General features: G+C 45.1%; 1 protein-coding gene across 2 annotated transcripts in view; it reads right to left on the bottom strand.

Annotated features, from left to right (window-relative positions):
* Window positions 1-19,259, bottom strand: part of LOC106612652 (bleomycin hydrolase) — a 29,329-nt gene that overhangs the window by 6,654 nt on the left and 3,416 nt on the right. For both annotated transcript variants that reach the window (XM_014214025.2, XM_014214026.2), the window contains exons 2-6: window positions 18,225-18,422; window positions 17,194-17,303; window positions 16,743-16,884; window positions 16,041-16,129; window positions 15,643-15,735 (exon numbers count right to left, since the gene is read on the bottom strand). In XM_014214025.2, coding sequence (XP_014069500.1) covers window positions 15,643-15,735; window positions 16,041-16,129; window positions 16,743-16,884; window positions 17,194-17,303; window positions 18,225-18,422 — 632 coding nt within the window. The remainder of the gene's footprint in view (window positions 1-15,642; window positions 15,736-16,040; window positions 16,130-16,742; window positions 16,885-17,193; window positions 17,304-18,224; window positions 18,423-19,259) is intronic.

Here is a 19,259-nt window from a genome sequence, read left to right as displayed (position 1 = left end):
CCACTGACGTCAGCAGGCCTCAGCAGCACAGCCCTCAGTGAGTCAATATTGAATCACCTGCCTCCAAAACGGACAGACGAAGATGAGCACGAGACACTGGGTGGGCTGGGCACATCTCCATTAGAATCATGTATATAGCACTACCGCCAAGATTCCTGGTACTGTCTCTTCTGTCCTGTACTTGCTAAAATGTTGATTATGAGTAGCCTTGTTCCATTGTATTGCTTCACTGTGTTTACCCCCAGTTCATTTCTCAGCACTAGTACAGTCCTCCTCAGTACTAGGCTACCAAATCTCTTACAGATATCCAACCAATCCTGTTGGCTCTCTCCCTCTCAGGACATAGACAGCCATCCATCAGCGTGGACAAGCAGAGGCTGACAGGGTCATGTGTGGGGAGCAGGCGGCCCACCCTCCCTTCCTGCCTGCCTGCCATCCTACTCTGGCCCTTCCACTGAGGACAGACACACTGCGTTGAGGATGGAAGAGGGAGAGGGGAGATTTACGACTGCTGGACCATGCTGGACACCGTGTTTGACCAGTGTCTTTAGAGACCGCTTGCTTTCTTTTTAATGTCTGTATATCTTCTGACGTACGCCACATAGCTCCTCTCCCTCCCACTCCAAAACACTGCTTCAGCGAGTGGGTGGAGCTGGGGAAAGAATGCAAAACGCAACAGCAAGAATCCCATAGCTGCCGTCTGTCGGGGGCTGGCTGTTGTGGGTTTGTAAGCCGTTTGGGAAAGGTTAGTAAGGTTTTGTGTGGTTTCTGAGCGCAGGCAGGCTTCTTCAAGGCCACCCAGCTCCTGATTTTCTGCTTGGCCAGGTTTGAATTAGGGCCTTATCTGAGATGGCGGCTGGGATCCCCTGTTATTGACAAAAGCAGGAAGCCGGAGTGACCCGTGTTTGTTTGGGGAAATTGCACCGCCTGCACCAGAGGACAGTCCTACAATAGCCTGGGATAAACATTAAAACACACGTTGTAATAAGAAAGTGTCCGTCTTCATAAAGACCGACCCAGACGGCAACACGGGACTGATTAACAGTAGTCTAAGACTTGGCTCTTGTCTTCAAAGGTTTTGCAACGGAAAGCGAAAAGGAGTGTTTCTTATTGGACAAGTTTAAGGTACAAGACATTCCCTTCCTGCCCGTTCTCTTCCGTTTGGTGCCTAATGAACAAGGCCCTGTACTCATACATTTACAGAAACGCTCCGTAACCCCATTTCATCTGAACAGGCCCAGCAATGAATAGATTAAGGAAGCTCCTCTAGATCCACAGCATGCCCCCCCCCCCCACCCACCCACCAGTGGGACAACGCAGACCGTATTCTTGTGTCGTGTGACATGGATGAAGCCCAGGTGTGGGTAATAAGGCCTGTAATTGGCCGATGCCGGGGCATCCGGAGAGGCTGCGTGTCTCAGCGGATCATGCAAGCCTTTGAGCGTACCTACGTAGCATGTGTTTGCATGCTTGGCAGTAAACACTGGAGCGCCTGCAGCACGACAGCCAGTTAGCGTCAATGCTACAGCAACACACGCGCTCCCTCCTTTCCTCGTCGGCTCACGCATGCCTGTTTGTTTGTTGATTTACCTCCCGTCGCCCAAACAGAGGGAAATCACCTCTTGTTAGGAGAGAAATAAACAAACAAACAACACAACAGCACACTAAAACACCTTGTGCTGGTAACTGTGAAGGGTGGAACCTGCCACGGCCTGTATCCACACAAAGCGCCTCAGAGTAGGAGTGCTGATCTAGGATCAGCTTTTCTTTTGAATCACAATGAATAAAAAGGGAGGACCTGATCCTAGATCAGCCCTGCAAGTCCAAGACGCTTTGTGACTACGGGCCTTGCTGCTTTCGAGTCAAAGCCCTGGGACACAGAGCCTAGATGAAACTGTAAGCAAATGACCCGTTTGAGAGAGCAGCTGGGGTAGAAGAAATGGACTGGGCTTGACTGAGACTTTCTGGCCATGTAAACAGAAAACACATGGGGTCATTACAGATTGTAACAGCGTTGTCAAATTAAGAAATATGAGCTGATGAAGTGTGGCGGGCCGCTTTTCAGCGCTGGCAAACGAGCCCACACAATAACACATACCCACCCACGGCGACCTGCTGCTACAGCCAGCGCCGAGCCAACACCCTGACTACGTCCCAAACCGCACCCTATTCCCTTTATAGTGCACTACTTTTTTTTACCAGAGCCCCCAATGGGCCCTGGTCAAAGTAGTGCACTATATAGGGAAGAGGGTCCATTGAGAAGTAGCCACTCTAAAAGGCACACGCAGCATGTCAGTCAACTCACTGTCCAATCAATTTTTTTATTTATTTATTTTATTTTATTTATTTCACCTTTATTTAACCAGGTAGGCAAGTTGAGAACAAGTTCTCATTTACAATTGCGACCTGGCCAAGATAAAGCAAAGCAGTTCGACAACATACAAAAACACAGAGTTACACATGGAGTAAAACAACATACAATCAATGATGCAGTAGAAAAAAAAAATAATAATAAAATAAGATTATATACAATGTGAGCAAATGATGTGAGATAAGGGAGGTAAAGGCAAAAAAATGCCATGGTGGCAAAGTAAATAAAGTATAGCAAGAAAAACACTGGAATGGTAGATTTGTAGTTTGAAGAAAGTTCAGAGATAAAATATAAATAATATGGTGCAAAGGAGCAAAATAAATAAAATAAATAAATACAGTAGGGGAAGCGGTAGTAGTTTGGGCTAAATTATAGATGGGCTATGTACAGGTGCAGTGATCTGTGAGCTGCTCTGACAGCTGGTGCTTAAAGCTAGTGAGGGAGATAAGTGTTTCCAGTTTCAGAGATTTTTGTAGTTCGTTCCAGTCATTGGCAGCAGAGAACTGGAAGGAGAGACGACCAAAGGAGGAGTTGGCTTTAGGGGTGACCAGAGAGATATACCTGCTGGAGCGCGTGCTACAGGTGGGTGCTGCTATGGTGACCAGTGAGCGGAGATAAGGGGGGACTTTACCTAGCAGGGTCTTGTAGATGACCTGGAGCCAATGTGTTTGGCGACGATTATGAAGCGAAGGCCAGCCAACGAGAGCGTACAGGTCGCAGTGGTGGGTAGTATATGGGGCTTTGGTGACAAAACGGATGGCACTGTGATAGACTGCATCCAGCTTGTTGAGTAGGGTATTGGAAGCTATTTTGTAAATGACATCGCCGAAGTCGAGGATTGGTAGGATGGTCAGTTTTACGAGGGTATGTTTGGCAGCATGAGTGAAGGATGCTTTGTTGCGAAATAGGAAGCCAATTCGAGATTTCACTTTGGATTGGAGATGATTGATGTGAGTCTGGAAGGAGAGTTTACAGTCTAACCAGACACCTAGGTATTTGTAGTTGTCCACAAATTCTAAGTTAGAACCGTCCAGAGAAGTGATGCTGGACAGGCGGGCAGGTGCAGGCAGCGATCGGTTGAAGAGCATGCATTTAGTTTTACTTGTGTATAGGAGCAGTTGGAGACCACGGAAGGAGAGTTGAATGGCATTGAAGCTCGTCTGGATGGTTGTTAACACAGTGTCCAAAGAAGGGCCAGAAGTGTACAGAATGGTGTCGTCTGCGTAGAGGTGGATCAGAGATTCACCAGCAGCAAGAGCGACATCATTTATGTATACAGAGAAAAGAGTTGGCCCAAGAATTGAACCCTGTGGTACCCCCATAGAGACTGCCAGAGGTCCAGACAGTAGGCCCTCCGATTTGACACACTGAACTCTGTCAGAGAAGTAGTTGGTGAACCAGGCGACGCAATCGTTTGAGAAACCAAGGCTACTGAGTCTGCCGATGAGGATGTGGTGATTATGACTCCTTACAATCTACAAACACAGCACTCATATTGAACACAGTCATATGCGCCTGAAGGAGAATTTCTATGCGCCCAAATGGGCACGTTCTCTACAGCAGAAACAGCATAGGACTGGTTATGAAGGGAACAGGAACAGGACTGAAGGAGTGCTGTAGAGAGGATGTGAGGAACGTGTGTGTGTGTGTGTGTGTGTGTGTGTGTGTGTGTGTGTGTGTGTGTGTGTGTGCATTATGTGTGGTTGCGTGCTACCAGTCGGACTACCTACATCTGAGGTGGTGTGTGTGTGCCGATACAAAATCTGTGTGTGTGTGTGTGTGCTTGGAAACGTCTCCCTGTGTTTGTGCGCTCCTGCACACACTCCTGCATGCCTGTTACAGTGTACATGTCTGTGTGTGCTTCTGCAGGGACCAGGACATTAAAAAGGAGGCCCCGGGTCTTAGCATGGTGGTACGTGGTGCAGCCTGTCCTCTCTGGCTCTCAGGCCTGTCATGTGGAGCCTGGACGAGGACAGAGTGATGCTCTCCAGCACCCCGTCACACTCCTCCCCCAGGGAGCGGGCACAACGCCAGAGCCTCCCCACCTAAAGTAGGCCTGACATCCCCTGGCTTAACGAGGCCCGGGTCTGGGGGCTTTGATCAGCTATGACTCACACACCAACTCTAAAATGTAACCACAGACACACACACCAACTCTAAAATGTAACCACAGACACACACACCAACTCTAAAATGTAACCACAGACACACACACCAACTCTAAAATGTAACCACATACACACACACCAACTCTAAAATGTAACCACAGACACACACACCAACTCTAAAATGTAACCACAGACACACACACCAACTCTAAAATGTAACCACAGACACACACACCAACTCTAAAATGTAACCACAGACACACACACCAACTCTAAAATGTAACCAGACACACACACCAACTCTAAAATGTAAGCACATACACACACGCCAACTCTAAAATGTAACCACATACACACACCCAACTCTAAAATGTAACCAAAGACACACACACCAACTCTAAAATGTAACCACAGACACACACGCCAACTCTAAAATGTAACCAGACACACACACCAACTCTAAAATGTAAGCACATACACACACGCCAACTCTAAAATGTAACCACATACACACACGCCAACTCTAAAATGTAACCAAAGACACACACACCAACTCTAAAATGTAACCACAGACACACACGCCAACTCTAAAATGTAACCACATACACACACACCAACTCTAAAATCTAACCACAGACACACACACCAACTCTAAAATGTAACCACATACACACACCAACTCTAAAATGTAACCACATACACACACGCCAACTCTAAAATGTAACCACAGACACACACACCAACTCTAAAATGTAACCACAGACACACACACCAACTCTAAAATGTAACCACAGACACACACGCCAACTCTAAAATGTAACCACATACACACACACCAACTCTAAAATGTAACCACAGACACACACGCCAACTCTAAAATGTAACCACATACACACACACCAACTCTAAAATGTAACCACAGACACACACACCAACTCTAAAATGTAACCAGACACACACACCAACTCTAAAATCTAACCAGACACACACCAACTCTAAAATCTAACCAGACACACACACCAACTCTAAAATGTAACCAGACACACACACCAACTCTAAAATCTAACCACAGACACACACACCAACTCTAAAATGTAACCACATACACACACACCAACTCTAAAATGTAACCAGACACACACACCAACTCTAAAATGTAACCACATACACACACACCAACTCTAAAATGTAACCACAGACACACACACCAACTCTAAAATGTAACCACAGACACACACACCAACTCTAAAATGTAACCAGACACACACACCAACTCTAAAATGTAACCAGACACACACACCAACTCTAAAATGTAACCACAGACACACACACCAACTCTAAAATGTAACCACAGACACACACACCAACTCTAAAATGTAACCACAGACACACACACCAACTCTAAAATGTAACCAGACACACACACCAACTCTAAAATGTAACCACAGACACACACACCAACTCTAAAATGTAACCACAGACACACACGCCAACTCTAAAATGTAACCACAGACACACACACCAACTCTAAAATGTAACCACAGACACACACACCAACTCTAAAATGTAACCACATACACACACCAACTCTAAAATGTAACCACATACACACACACCAACTCTAAAATGTAACCAGACACACACACCAACTCTAAAATGTAACCACATACACACACGCCAACTCTAAAATGTAACCACAGACACACACACCAACTCTAAAATGTAACCACATACACACACCAACTCTAAAATGTAACCACATACACACACACCAACTCTAAAATGTAACCACAGACACACACGCCAACTCTAAAATGTAACCACAGACACACACGCCAACTCTAAAATGTAACCACATACACACACGCCAACTCTAAAATGTAACCACAGACACACACACCAACTCTAAAATGTAACCAGACACACACACCAACTCTAAAATCTAACCACAGACACACACACCAACTCTAAAATGTAACCACATACACACACACCAACTCTAAAATGTAACCAGACACACACACCAACTCTAAAATCTAACCACAGACACACACACCAACTCTAAAATGTAACCACATACACACACCCAACTCTAAAATGTAACCACATACACACACACCAACTCTAAAATGTAACCACAGACACACACCCAACTCTAAAATGTAACCACACACACACACCAACTCTAAAATCTAACCACAGACACACACACCAACTCTAAAATGTAACCACATACACACACCAACTCTAAAATGTAACCACATACACACACACCAACTCTAAAATGTAACCAGACACACACACCAACTCTAAAATGTAACCACAGACACACACGCCAACTCTAAAATGTAACCACAGACACACACGCCAACTCTAAAATGTAACCACATACACACACGCCAACTCTAAAATGTAACCACATACACACACGCCAACTCTAAAATGTAACCACAGACACACACGCCAACTCTAAAATGTAACCACATACACACACACCAACTCTAAAATCTAACCACAGACACACACACCAACTCTAAAATGTAACCACATACACACACACCAACTCTAAAATGTAACCACAGACACACACACCAACTCTAAAATGTAACCACAGACACACACACCAACTCTAAAATGTAACCAGACACACACACCAACTCTAAAATGTAACCACATACACACACGCCAACTCTAAAATGTAACCACAGACACACACGCCAACTCTAAAATGTAACCACAGACACACACACCAACTCTAAAATGTAACCACAGACACCACTTCTGAATATAAACACACGCCACTTCTAAGCATACATAGAAACACACACCACTTCTAAACGCTCAGACACGCACAAACCCACAACCTCTCATACTTGGTGTTTACATGGTTTACGTGTGCAGTCTGAACCCAGAACAAGGTGGCACAGCCCGCACACTGAAGTCACACGCAGCACTCGGAAAAGGACTACAATACTCTGTAATTGAACATGACACGTTTCAAATGGCCTGGTAAGTGTCCCAAATGTCCCCCTATTCCCTAAATATAGTGCACTATAAAGGGAATAGTGTGGCATTTGGGACGTAGCCCTACTGTGTCAACACAACATGCTGAGTGACGAGGACACAGAAAAGTGAATTAATGAAAAAGGACCCGACTAACTGATCACATCCGACAGAGTGTGTTCTAGCTTAATTAATTATGGCTAATTTGTTGGCTAGCTCGCTAGCTAGGAGCTAATCTAAATCACGGCACAACAGTGACGTTTCACTCGTCGCAACAGATGCCAAGCATAAATAGAAGCCCGGAGGCGCAGTCAACGCGCCCTTCTCCGTACGGACGCCCAGGAGACGGGAAGAGAGGCGCTGGTTACACCCTTCACCCTCCCGGGCCAACATCCCCCACCTTTCTCTCTCTTCACACTCCCCCTGGTTGCCAGAGCTGTGTTACACAAAACAAACTACTACCAGGTGGACAAACAAACACATTGACCAAAAAAAAAACTCTCTTGTTCATAGAAGAAGTGCAACGAGGGAGAACTGGAAGTGTTGCACAATCAGAATATGCTGTAGCTAGCATAGTGTTTCCAGAGCGGTAAGGGTAGTAGACACAGAGTCTGTTTAAACAAGCAGTCAGGGGCATATACAACAGAACTGCTCCACACAAAAGCTACATCCTTTATGTAATGTTCTCTCTCTTGCTGTGTGATATTGACTGACTGACCACACACACACACACACACACACACCTCTGTCTTAAGTGGTACTGGGAATGTTGGGACATTAAGGTATTAAGGGAATTTTAAAAAAAATTATAATTTTTTTTCCCAAGATGGCGTAGCAGTTCAGACGTCCTCTACCCTCCTCTTGTCGTGTCCCGTGTATATATATATTTACATATTATTATTTTTTCTTCACTTATCTTTTTATATATATATTTTTTTTAATTCTAAAAACTCAACCTCAAAGCACTCTCCTGCAACCCGCCTCACCAATTTAAAAAATAAAGTATTATTTTACCTCATCTGAATTCCACAACAGAAGCTAGCAAGAGGTTAGCCATTTTCACTGGCTAACGTTGAAGTTCAGCTAGCCACGGTTAGCTGTCCTCAGCTATCCGTTAGCTCGAAAAGCTATCGCCAGTTTTTGTACAGCGCGACTCAGAACAGAGCATACCGGACCTATTCTCTCTCCTTTCCCCGATTTCTACCGCAGGCTCTGGACATTTACACCTGGATCTTGCAGCTAACTAGCTGCTACCTGAGTGACTATTGGCAACGTCGGTCACGGAATTAACACACATTATTACGGAGCTAGCCAGCTAGCCAGCTGAAGAGTTCCGTCAGCCACTCCTGGGCTATTCCTGAGCTAGCCAGCTGAAGTGTCTCCTGGGCTACAACTCACCTATCCTGACCCGTTTTACTGCCGATGTGGAGCCCCATCGGGTCTTCACGACTGGACCACCGACGTTATCTGCCCGAGGGAGTTATCCAACTGGCCCCTCCGTCGCGACGTAACCTGATCGCCCATCTGCGGCCCGCTAATCGTTAGCTGTCTTTTCGGCTGCGATCTGAATAGGTCTATCGGACACTTTTCTTGGGCCACTATAACTAACTATTTTGCCAACTTGGACTGGTCCCCCTTCCACACGGAACCCCACTAACCCACAGACGGAAACGCACGAGGTGGCTAAAAACAGACCTCCCTCCCATCTTCCACCAGCTTGCTACCTATGGCCCGGCTAGCTGTCTGAATCTCACTGGACCCTTTGATCACTCGGCTAAGCATGCCTCTCCTTAATGTCAATATGCCTTCTCCATTGCTGTTCTGGTTAGTGTTTATTGGCTTATTTCACTGTAGAGCCTCTAGCCCTGCTCATTATACCTTATCCAACCTCTCAGTTCCTCCACCCACACATGCTATGACATCTTCTGGTTTCAATGATGTTTCTAGAGACAATATCTCTCTCATAATCACTAAATGCCTAGGTTTACCTCCTCTGTACTCACATCCCACCATACCTTTGTCTGTACATTATACCTTGAAGCTATTTTATCGCCCCCAGAAACCTGCTCCTTTTTCTCTCTATTCTGGACGTCACAGACGACCAATTCTTATAGCTTTTAGCCGTACCCTCATACTTATTCTTCTCTGCTCCTCTGGGGATGTAGAGGTGAATCCAGGCCCTGCAGTGCCTGGCTCCACTCCTACTCCCCAGGCGCTCTCTTTGATGACTTCTGTAACCGTAATAACCTTGGTTTCATGCATGTTAACATTAGAAGCCTCCTCCCTAAGTTTGTTTTATTCACTGCTTTAGCACACTCTGCCAACCCGGATGTCCTAGCTGTGTCTGAATCTTGGCTTAGGAAGTCCACCAAAAACTCTGAAATCTTCATCCCTAACTACAACGTTTTCAGACAAGATAGAACGACCAAAGGGGGCGGTGTTGCAATCTACTGCAGAGATAGCCTGCGGTTGTCCTGCTATCCAGGTCTGTACCCAAACAATTTGAACTTCTACTTTTAAAAATCCACCTTCTCAAACAAGTCTCTCACCGTTGCCGCCTGCTATAGACCCCCCTCGGCCCCTAGTTGTGCTCTGGACACCATATGTGAACTGATTGCCCCCCATCTATCTTCAGAGCTCGTGCTACTAGGTGACCTAAACTGGGACATGCTTAACACCCCAGCCATCCTACAATCCAAGCTTGATGCCCTCAATCTCACACAAATTATTAATGAACCCACCAGGTACAACCCCAAAGCCGCAAACACTGGCACCCTCATAGATATCATCCTAACCAATATGCCCTCTAAATACACCTCTGCTGTTTTCAACCAAGATCTCAGCGATCACTGCCTCATTGCCTGCACCCGTAATGGGTCAGCGGTCAAACGACCTCCACTCATCACTGTCAAACGCTCCCTGAAACATTTCAACGAGCAAGCCTTTCTAATCGACCTGGCCCTGGTATCCTGGAAGGATATTGACCTCATCCCGTCAGTAGAGGATGCCTGGTTATTTTTTTAAATGCCTTCCTCTCCATCTTAAATAAGCATGCCCCTTTCAAGAAATTTAGAACCAGGAACAGATATAGCCCTTGGTTCTCCCCAGACCTGACTGCCCTTAACCAACACAAAAATATCCTGTGGCGTTCTGCATTAGCATCGAACTGCCCCCGCGATATGCAACTTTTTAGGGAAGTTAGAAACCAATACACACAGGCAGTTAGAAACGCCAAGGCTATCTTTTTCAAACAGAAATTCGCCGTGCAACTCCAACTCTAAAAAGTTCTGGGACATTGTAAAGTCCATGGAGAATAAGAACACCTCCTCCCAACTGCCCACTGCACTGAGGATAGGAAACTCTGTCACCACCGATAAGCCCACTATAATTGAGAATTTCAATAAGCATTTTTCTACAGCTGGCCATGCTTTCCACCTAACTACCCCTACTGCATTCAACAGCACTGCACCCCCCACAGCTACTCGCCCAAGCCTCCCCCATTTCTCCTTCTCCCAAATCCATTCAGCTGATGTTCTGAAAGAGCTGCAAAATCTGGACCCCTACAAATCAGCTGGGCTTTTCCAATCTGGACCCTTTCTTTCTAAAATTATCTGCCTAAATTATTGCAACCCCTATTACTAGCCTGTTCAACCTCTCTTTCGTGTCGTCTGAGATTCCCATAGATTGGAAAGCAGCTGCTGTCATCCCCCTCTTCAAAGGAGGTGACACTCTTGACCCAAATTGCTACAGACCTATATCCATCCTACCCTGCCTTTCTAAGGTCTTCGAAAGCCAAGTCAACAAACAGATTACCGACCATTTCGAATCCCACCGCACCCTCTCCGCTATGCAATCTGGTTTCAGAGCTGGTCATGGGTGCACCTCAGCCACGCTCAAGGTCCTAAACGACATCGTAACCGCCATCGATAAGAAACAATACTGTGCTGCCGTATTCATTGACCTGGCCAAAGCTTTTGACTCTGTTAACCTGTTAGGGCTAGGGGGCAGTATTGACACGGCTGGATAAAAAACATACCCGATTTAATCTGGTTACCACTCCTACCCAGTAACTAGAATATGCATATACTTATTACATATGGATAGAAAACACCCTAAATTTTCTAAAACTGTTTGAATGGTGTCTGTGAGTATAACAGAACTCAAATGGCAGGTCAAAACCTGAGAGATTCCTTTACATGAAGTGGCCTGTCTGACCATTTCTTGAACTTCTTTTCCATCTCTATCATTTACTAAGGATCTCTGCTCTAACGTGACACTTCCCACGTTGTCCATAGGCGCTCAGAGCACGGAAAAAAACAGAATGTCGTCATTCCAGCCCCAGGCTGAAACACATTATCGCCTTTCTCAAGTGGCCGATCAAGGGACACTGGGCTTATGCGCGTGACCCCGACCGCCCCCGCCTTTGTGATTTTTTTCCTCTGTTTGCCGAAAAGGAGATTCCCTGTCGGAATATTATCGCTTTTCTACGAGAAAAATGGCGTAAAAATTGATTTTAAACAGCGGTTGACATGCTTCGAAGTACGGTAATGGAATATTTAGAATTTTATTGTCACGAATTGCGCCATGCGCGCGACACTTCTTTACCATTTCGGATAGTGTCTGGAACGCACGAACAAAACGCCGCTATTCGGATATAACGATGGATTATTTTGGACCAAACCAACATTTGTTATTGAAGTAGACGTCCTGGGAGTGCATTCTGACGAAGACAACAAAAGGTAATCAAACTTTTATAATAGTAAATATGATTATGGTGAGTGCTAAACTTGCCGGGTGTCTAAATAGCGAGCCCGTGATGCCTGGGCTATGTACTTAGAATATTGCAAAATGTGCTTTCACCAAAAAGCTATTTTAAAATCGGACATAGAGGAGTAATGTATCTATAATTCTTAAAATAATTGTTATGCTTTTTGTGAACGTTTATCGTGAGTAATTTAGTAAAATGTTAGCGAATTCCCCGGAAGTTTGCTAGTTCTGAACGTCACATGCTAATGTAAAAAGCTGGTTTTTGATATAAATATGAACTTGATTGAACAAAACATGCATGTATTGTATAACATAATGTCCTAGGGTTGTCATCTGATGAAGATCATCAAAGGTGAGTGCTGCATTTAGCTGTCTTCTGGGTTTTGGTGACATTATATGCTGGCTTGAAAAATGGGTGTCTGATTATTTCTGGCTTGGTACTCTGCTGACATAATCTAATGTTTTGCTTTCGTTGTAAAGCCTTTTTGAAATCGGACAGTGTGGTTAGATTAACGAGAGTCTTGTCTTTAAATAGCTGTAAAATAGTCATATGTTTGAGAAATTGAAGTAATAGGATTTTTAAGATTTTGAAAATCGCCAGCGTCCCACCTTGCCCATAGAGGTTAATCACCACATCCTCATCGGCAGACTCAGTAGCCTTGGTTTCTCAAACGATTGCGTCGCCTGGTTCACCAACTACTTCTCTGACAGAGTTCAGTGTGTCAAATCGGAGGGCCTACTGTCTGGACCTCTGGCAGTCTCTATGGGGGTACCACAGGGTTCAATTCTTGGGCCAACTCTTTTCTCTGTATACATAAATGATGTCGCTCTTGCTGCTGGTGAATCTCTGATCCACCTCTACGCAGACGACACCATTCTGTACACTTCTGGCCCTTCTTTGGACACTGTGTTAACAACCCTCCAGACGAGCTTCAATGCCATTCAACTCTCCTTCCGTGGTCTCCAACTGCTCCTAAACGCAAGTAAAACTAAATGCATGCTCTTCAACCGATCGCTGCCTGCACCTGCCCGCCTGTCCAGCATCACTTCTCTGGACGGTTCTAACTTAGAATTTGTGGACAACTACAAATACCTAGGTGTCTGGTTAGACTGTAAACTCTCCTTCCAGACTCACATCAATCATCTCCAAGCCAAAGTGAAATCTCGAATTGGCTTCCTATTTCGCAACAAAGCATCCTTCACTCATGCTGCCAAACATACCCTCGTAAAACTGACCATCCTACCAATCCTTGACTTCGGCGATGTCATTTACAAAATAGCTTCCAATACCCTACTCAACAAGCTGGATGCAGTCTATCACAGTGCCATCCGTTTTGTCACCAAAGCCCCATATACTACCCACCACTGCGACCTGTACGCTCTCGTTGGCTGGCCTTCGCTTCATAATCGTCGCCAAACACATTGGCTCCAGGTCATCTACAAGACCCTGCTAGGTAAAGTCCCCCCTTATCTCCTCTCACTGGTCACCATAGCAGCACCCACCTGTAGCACGCGCTCCAGCAGGTTTATCTCTCTGGTCACCCCTAAAGCCAACTCCTCCTTTGGTCGTCTCTCCTTCCAGTTCTCTGCTGCCAATGACTGGAACGAACTACAAAAATCTCTGAAACTGGAAACACTTATCTCCCTCACTAGCTTTAAGCACCAGCTGTCAGAGCAGCTCACAGATCACTGCACCTGTACATAGCCCATCCATAATTTAGCCCAAACTACTACCTCTTCCCCTACTGTATTTATTTATTTTATTTATTTTGCTCCTTTGCACCATATTATTTATATTTTATCTCTGAACTTTCTTCAAACTACAAATCTACCATTCCGGTGTTTTTCTTGCTATACTTTATTTACTTTGCCACCATGGCATTTTTTTTGCCTTTACCTCCCTTATCTCACATCATTTGCTCACATTGTATATAGTCTTATTTATTTTTTTCTACTGCATCATTGATTGTATGTTGTTTTACTCCATGTGTAACTCTGTGTTTTTGTATGTTGTCGAACTGCTTTGCTTTATCTTGGCCAGGTCGCAATTGTAAATGAGAACTTGTTCTCAACTTGCCTACCTGGTTAAATAAAGGTGAAAAAATAAAAAAAAGGCCTTTTCCTCTCACAGTGAAATTGCCTTACGCCGTTCAATGTGAGGAGCGTTGCGATAAAGATCGTGTTTATGGAACATTCTGTCATCAGGTCCGTGAGGCGTGTGTGAGTGCACGTGGACACACACACACGCATGTGGACACACACTCTCTCTCTCTTTGCAGCCAGAATTATAGAAGCTGTCACCAGTGGATTATAAACAGTAAGGGCCATATATCACTACAGCCATTGTTGCTAAATGTGGAAGAGTTGGGCTCCACAATGTTCTGCAGTGCTGGGAGGGTCTTGTGATTAGGTCCTGATTCATTACGACTGATAAAGCACTGTTTAACAAAAATAAACAGTCATCTCTATTTGGCCATTTCTAGCAGTACCTTTTCTAAGCCTACTTATGTCAAACATGCTGATTTAAGGTAGAAAACTCATTTGCGGCATTATTTAAGAGGGAACATAGCTCCAACAAATTCCAACAGCGGTGGTTTCTATCTATTAGATATCTATCTGAACCGAGGAGGTCTATCCACTGGCTGACAGTTACTTTTGAGATTTGATAGAGGAATCAGTGGTATGGTGAAAGTCAATGGTATTAGATGGGATAGTGTACTATTCACACACGCACACGCACGCACACACACACACACACACACACACACACACACACACACACACACACACACACACACACACACACACACACACACACACACACACACACACAGCACACAAACCTTTGTTATCAACCTGTAGCTTTCTGTGTGCTGCTACAACAGATACATTTGAATTGAATGGCCAATAATTAATCTGAAAACTAATATTGCCTAATAACTACTGGAGCCGTATTGGTTATCGTCCTTGCCTACCCAGTACCTGCTGTGTTAAATACATACAGGCGTGTTACAGCACGTGTCCTTCTCAGAGCACAGATCTACGGTCTGTTATACAGCCCCCTCCTCTGGACAAACTGACGCAGTGCTACAACATTATTGAGGAGGAAAACAGTGTGTGGTGTGATGGCGGTGTGTGTGATGTGGTGGTGGCGTGTGGGTCGTGCGCTGTGTGTAGTGTGATGTGGTGGCGGTGTGTGGGTCGTGCGCTGTGTGATGTGATGGCGGTGTGTGTGATGTGGTGGTGGCGTGTGGGTCGTACGCTGTGTGTGGTGTGATGTGGTGGTGGCGTGTGGGTCGTGCACTGTGTGTGGTGTGATGTGGTGGTGGTGTGTGGGTCGTACGCTGTGTGTGGTGTGCGAGTCGTGTGTGTCTTTCCCTAACATGCGCTTACCTCCTCAATCATGGTGTCCATGGCGTCAGACAGCTCGGCTTCAGTGGAGTCACTGGCCACCATGTTCCGCAGTCTTAGACAGTATTCTCTCAGCTGGAAGACAGGGAACATTGGCATGACATACTACACAGCAAACTTTATTACCTCGTGACATTGTGGAGCATGTCGGGTAAGGGCTAGTTATCTGGGTCTTCTATAAGAAAACAGACGACACCAAAATAAAAAAGGGTGGCTTCTATGATCTGTCCGTGGTGTTCCACTGCGCTAAGTAGAGTGTATATGCTTGTACTGCCTTGTCTTGGTATGAAACAGGAGGACTAGGTTTTTGGTGTTGTACTTCTACACAAGACATCATTATGAATCGGAAATGTCGCAAAGATGTAAGTGAGTCGACCTACCTTGTGATTGAGGATGTCATTCATTCTCCGCGAGGCCTCGGAGCTGTGAGACTCTGGGAAGCATTTCTTTGGGATAACTCCGTACTTTTCTGATGATCGGGGAAAGGTAATAACATATGCCATTTAGCAGACACTTTTATCCAAAAGCAACTTACAGTTATGCCTGCCTACATTTTTCCTATGGGAGGCCCCAGTGGGAATCGAACCCACGACCCTGGCGTTGCAAGCGCCATGATCCACCAACTGAGCCACAGAGGACCATAACTTTAAGGCTTTGCCCGTGGCCTGTGGTCAAAAGTAATGCACTACGTAGGGAATAGGATGCTATTTGGGACGCACACAAACCTGACTCATTAAAACAGTGGAAGGCTAGTTACATATAATTGTCTAATTACAAGGAATTACACAGTAACTACTACATTAGTAACTCACCTGAAACAGAATCTAGACAGTTCCAGTATAATTTTGCTTATTTTCTGCAGTAAACGGCCACCGGTGAGTAGTTACAGTCTAGTTACCAAGGTAGTTACACTGTGAGTCCTAAATGGCACCCTATTCCCTACATATGACCCCTGGGCCAAGGTAGTACCTGATATAGGGAATAAGGTGCGATTCGTGACTCAGCCACGACATAATGACATAGCATTATGCAAACGAAGCAGCAACACTCCCCTGATCGGGGAATAACAGGTATGAACTGACCAATGAGGTTGACCAGCATATCCCACTGGCCGCCGTCGTTGGTGGGATTGGAGAGCAGGAACTGGACCAGTCTGCCGTCTACAGGCTCCTTCCTCTGGGCTGTCTCCACACAGGCCTGCAGGAAGTAGTAGCACCGCTCCACCTGAAGGGAGGATGGAGAGAGTGCAGAAAAGGGACATGATGGAGAGGAGACGAGAGAGACGGTGACGTCCAATCGGTACAACATTGTCCAGTGTACAGAGCGCCACACACAAAGGGGGTTTAAGGCAGACAATGAGTCTAATAGTACTAAAGATGCACACTGCCAAACACACCGCCAAACACACCAACGCTGTTCACACCCCACCGCTGAAATGTAACAACAAACGCATTGTATATTCTAGTGGCTGTTGCTAAAAGTTGCTCAAATGAATACATGTGATTTTAATAAGACGAACAAACGTGGTCTTACCTTGTCCCAGAAGAAGAGGTAGGACTGACTGAACTCAAACTCTTCGATGTTGAACTTTTTCATGAAGGGAAGGCGCATGACGTTGAGGCACGAGAAGATCCAACATCTCCCTGGAACCCACAATCAGCACAGATGACTATGGAACTGTGTATATGGAGCCGTGCTTCAATGGCAGCTTCCCAAATAACACTCTATCCCCTATTCATAGACACATAGCTAGACCTCCTTTCTCCCCTTTCTCCCCACTCCACAGTTGTGTCCCAAAATGGCACCCTATTCCCTATATAGTGCACTCCCCTACTGTATATAGTGCACCAGTAAGATTATCTGTCGCCATTGGCGTCAGTTAATGGGGATCCCAATAAATCAAATAAAAAATGTTGACTAGCGCCTATAGGGCTCTGGTCAAACGGAGTGCACCATGTAGGAATTAGACTGCCATTTGGCACGCAACCCCACCACATCTCTGCATCAGGTACGTAGGTCTATTTCGTTCACATGCAGTCTTTGTACATGGCCAAGACTCTGGAGTAGTTACAGATGCTGGGTGTCAAATATTTTGGCACCCTGGCGCAGAACACAAATGCTTAAAAAAAAAAAAATGAAATTTAAAAACATTTGTTTTCGTGTATTTGTTTGATTTACAGCTAAAATTGAGATTTTTCACTTCAATGGCCTAGACTAAACGATCTCCAGTGTTTTATTTTATTTAACCTTTATTTAACCAGGCAAGTCAGTTAAGAACAAATTCTTATTTACAATGACGGCCTAGGAACAGTGGGTTAACTGCCTTGTTCAGGGGCAGAACAACAGATGTTTACCTTGTGAGCTCGGGGATTTGATCCAGCAACCTTTCGGTTACTGGCCCAACACTCTAACCACTAGGCTACCTGGCCCCGGTGGCTACAGGGTAAAAAAATTGTCATACAACCAGTTTTATAAAAGAAAAAACAGAACATTCTGCTCCATTGCAATCCATTGTAAAGTGCAAGGGTGCCAATATATTTGACCGTATCTGTAGGTAAGTGTACCTGAGTTTTTCTGGTTGGTGATAGGCTTGCCCTCTGTGGGGATGGAGTGCTGGAATATGTGCACGGTGTCCTGGACCGTCTGCCTGTGCAGACACACCTCCAGCGGGTCGATGCACGTGGACACGTTCTGGGCCAACAGGTACCTGGGCTCCGCCCGCAAACGCTTCACAAAGGAGGCGATCTTCTCCTGACTCAAACCTGAGGAGGACAATAGAGAGGTCGTAATTTTTAAGGAAACAGGGAAAGTGTTAGCCTGGTAACTGGTCTGTTTATGCTCTCTTGCCAACTTCGTAATAGAATTAGCCTGCCAAACATTGTTTGGCGTGAGAAGGAGTTGGAATAAGCGCAGAAACAGATCTGAGGCCAGGCTAGGCCAGGGTTTATTAGAAATGGAAACAGTCTGGATGAAACAAAGTGGTAAAGAGGTGTAATATAAGGAGGATGTCATTGGTGTTTGCTCTGGCAAAGTGGCAATGGGTTCCGAATTGCAGCGGGACTAATAAAGTTGTACTGTATTGAATTGTCAACAAAGTGGCAAAGGGAGTATTCAAATAATGCCTTGCCCCGCCCTCGTCCACTCCCCACCGGACAATGTGGTACAAAACAGCAGGACATCAAGTTCGGTATCAAATTCAAATATGCCTGAGTTCACTAAAGTGTTCTCATCCTATTTTGACAGGAACAATCCATATACAGTATTCATACCCCTTGACTTATTCCACAATATTGTGTTAAAGTCTGAATTGAAAATGGATTGCAGAAATGTTTTTCCTCACCCATCTACACACAATACCTCATAATGACAAAGTGAAAACATGTTTTTAGAAATGTTTACTCACACCCCTGAGTCAATACTTTGCAGAAGCAATTACTTTGGCAGCAATTATAGTGTGAGTCTTTCTGGGTAAGTCTCTAAGAGCTTTCCAGACCTGAATTGTGCAACATTTGCCCATTATTGTTTTCAAAATACTTCAAGCTCTGTCAAATTAGTTGTTGATCATTGCTAGACAATCATCTTCAGGTCTTGTCATAACA

The sequence above is a fragment of the Salmo salar genome, chromosome ssa09 (genome assembly GCF_905237065.1).
Source record: "Salmo salar chromosome ssa09, Ssal_v3.1, whole genome shotgun sequence".
Taxonomy (NCBI): domain Eukaryota; kingdom Metazoa; phylum Chordata; class Actinopteri; order Salmoniformes; family Salmonidae; genus Salmo; species Salmo salar.
This window is presented reverse-complemented; position numbering and strand designations above follow the sequence as displayed.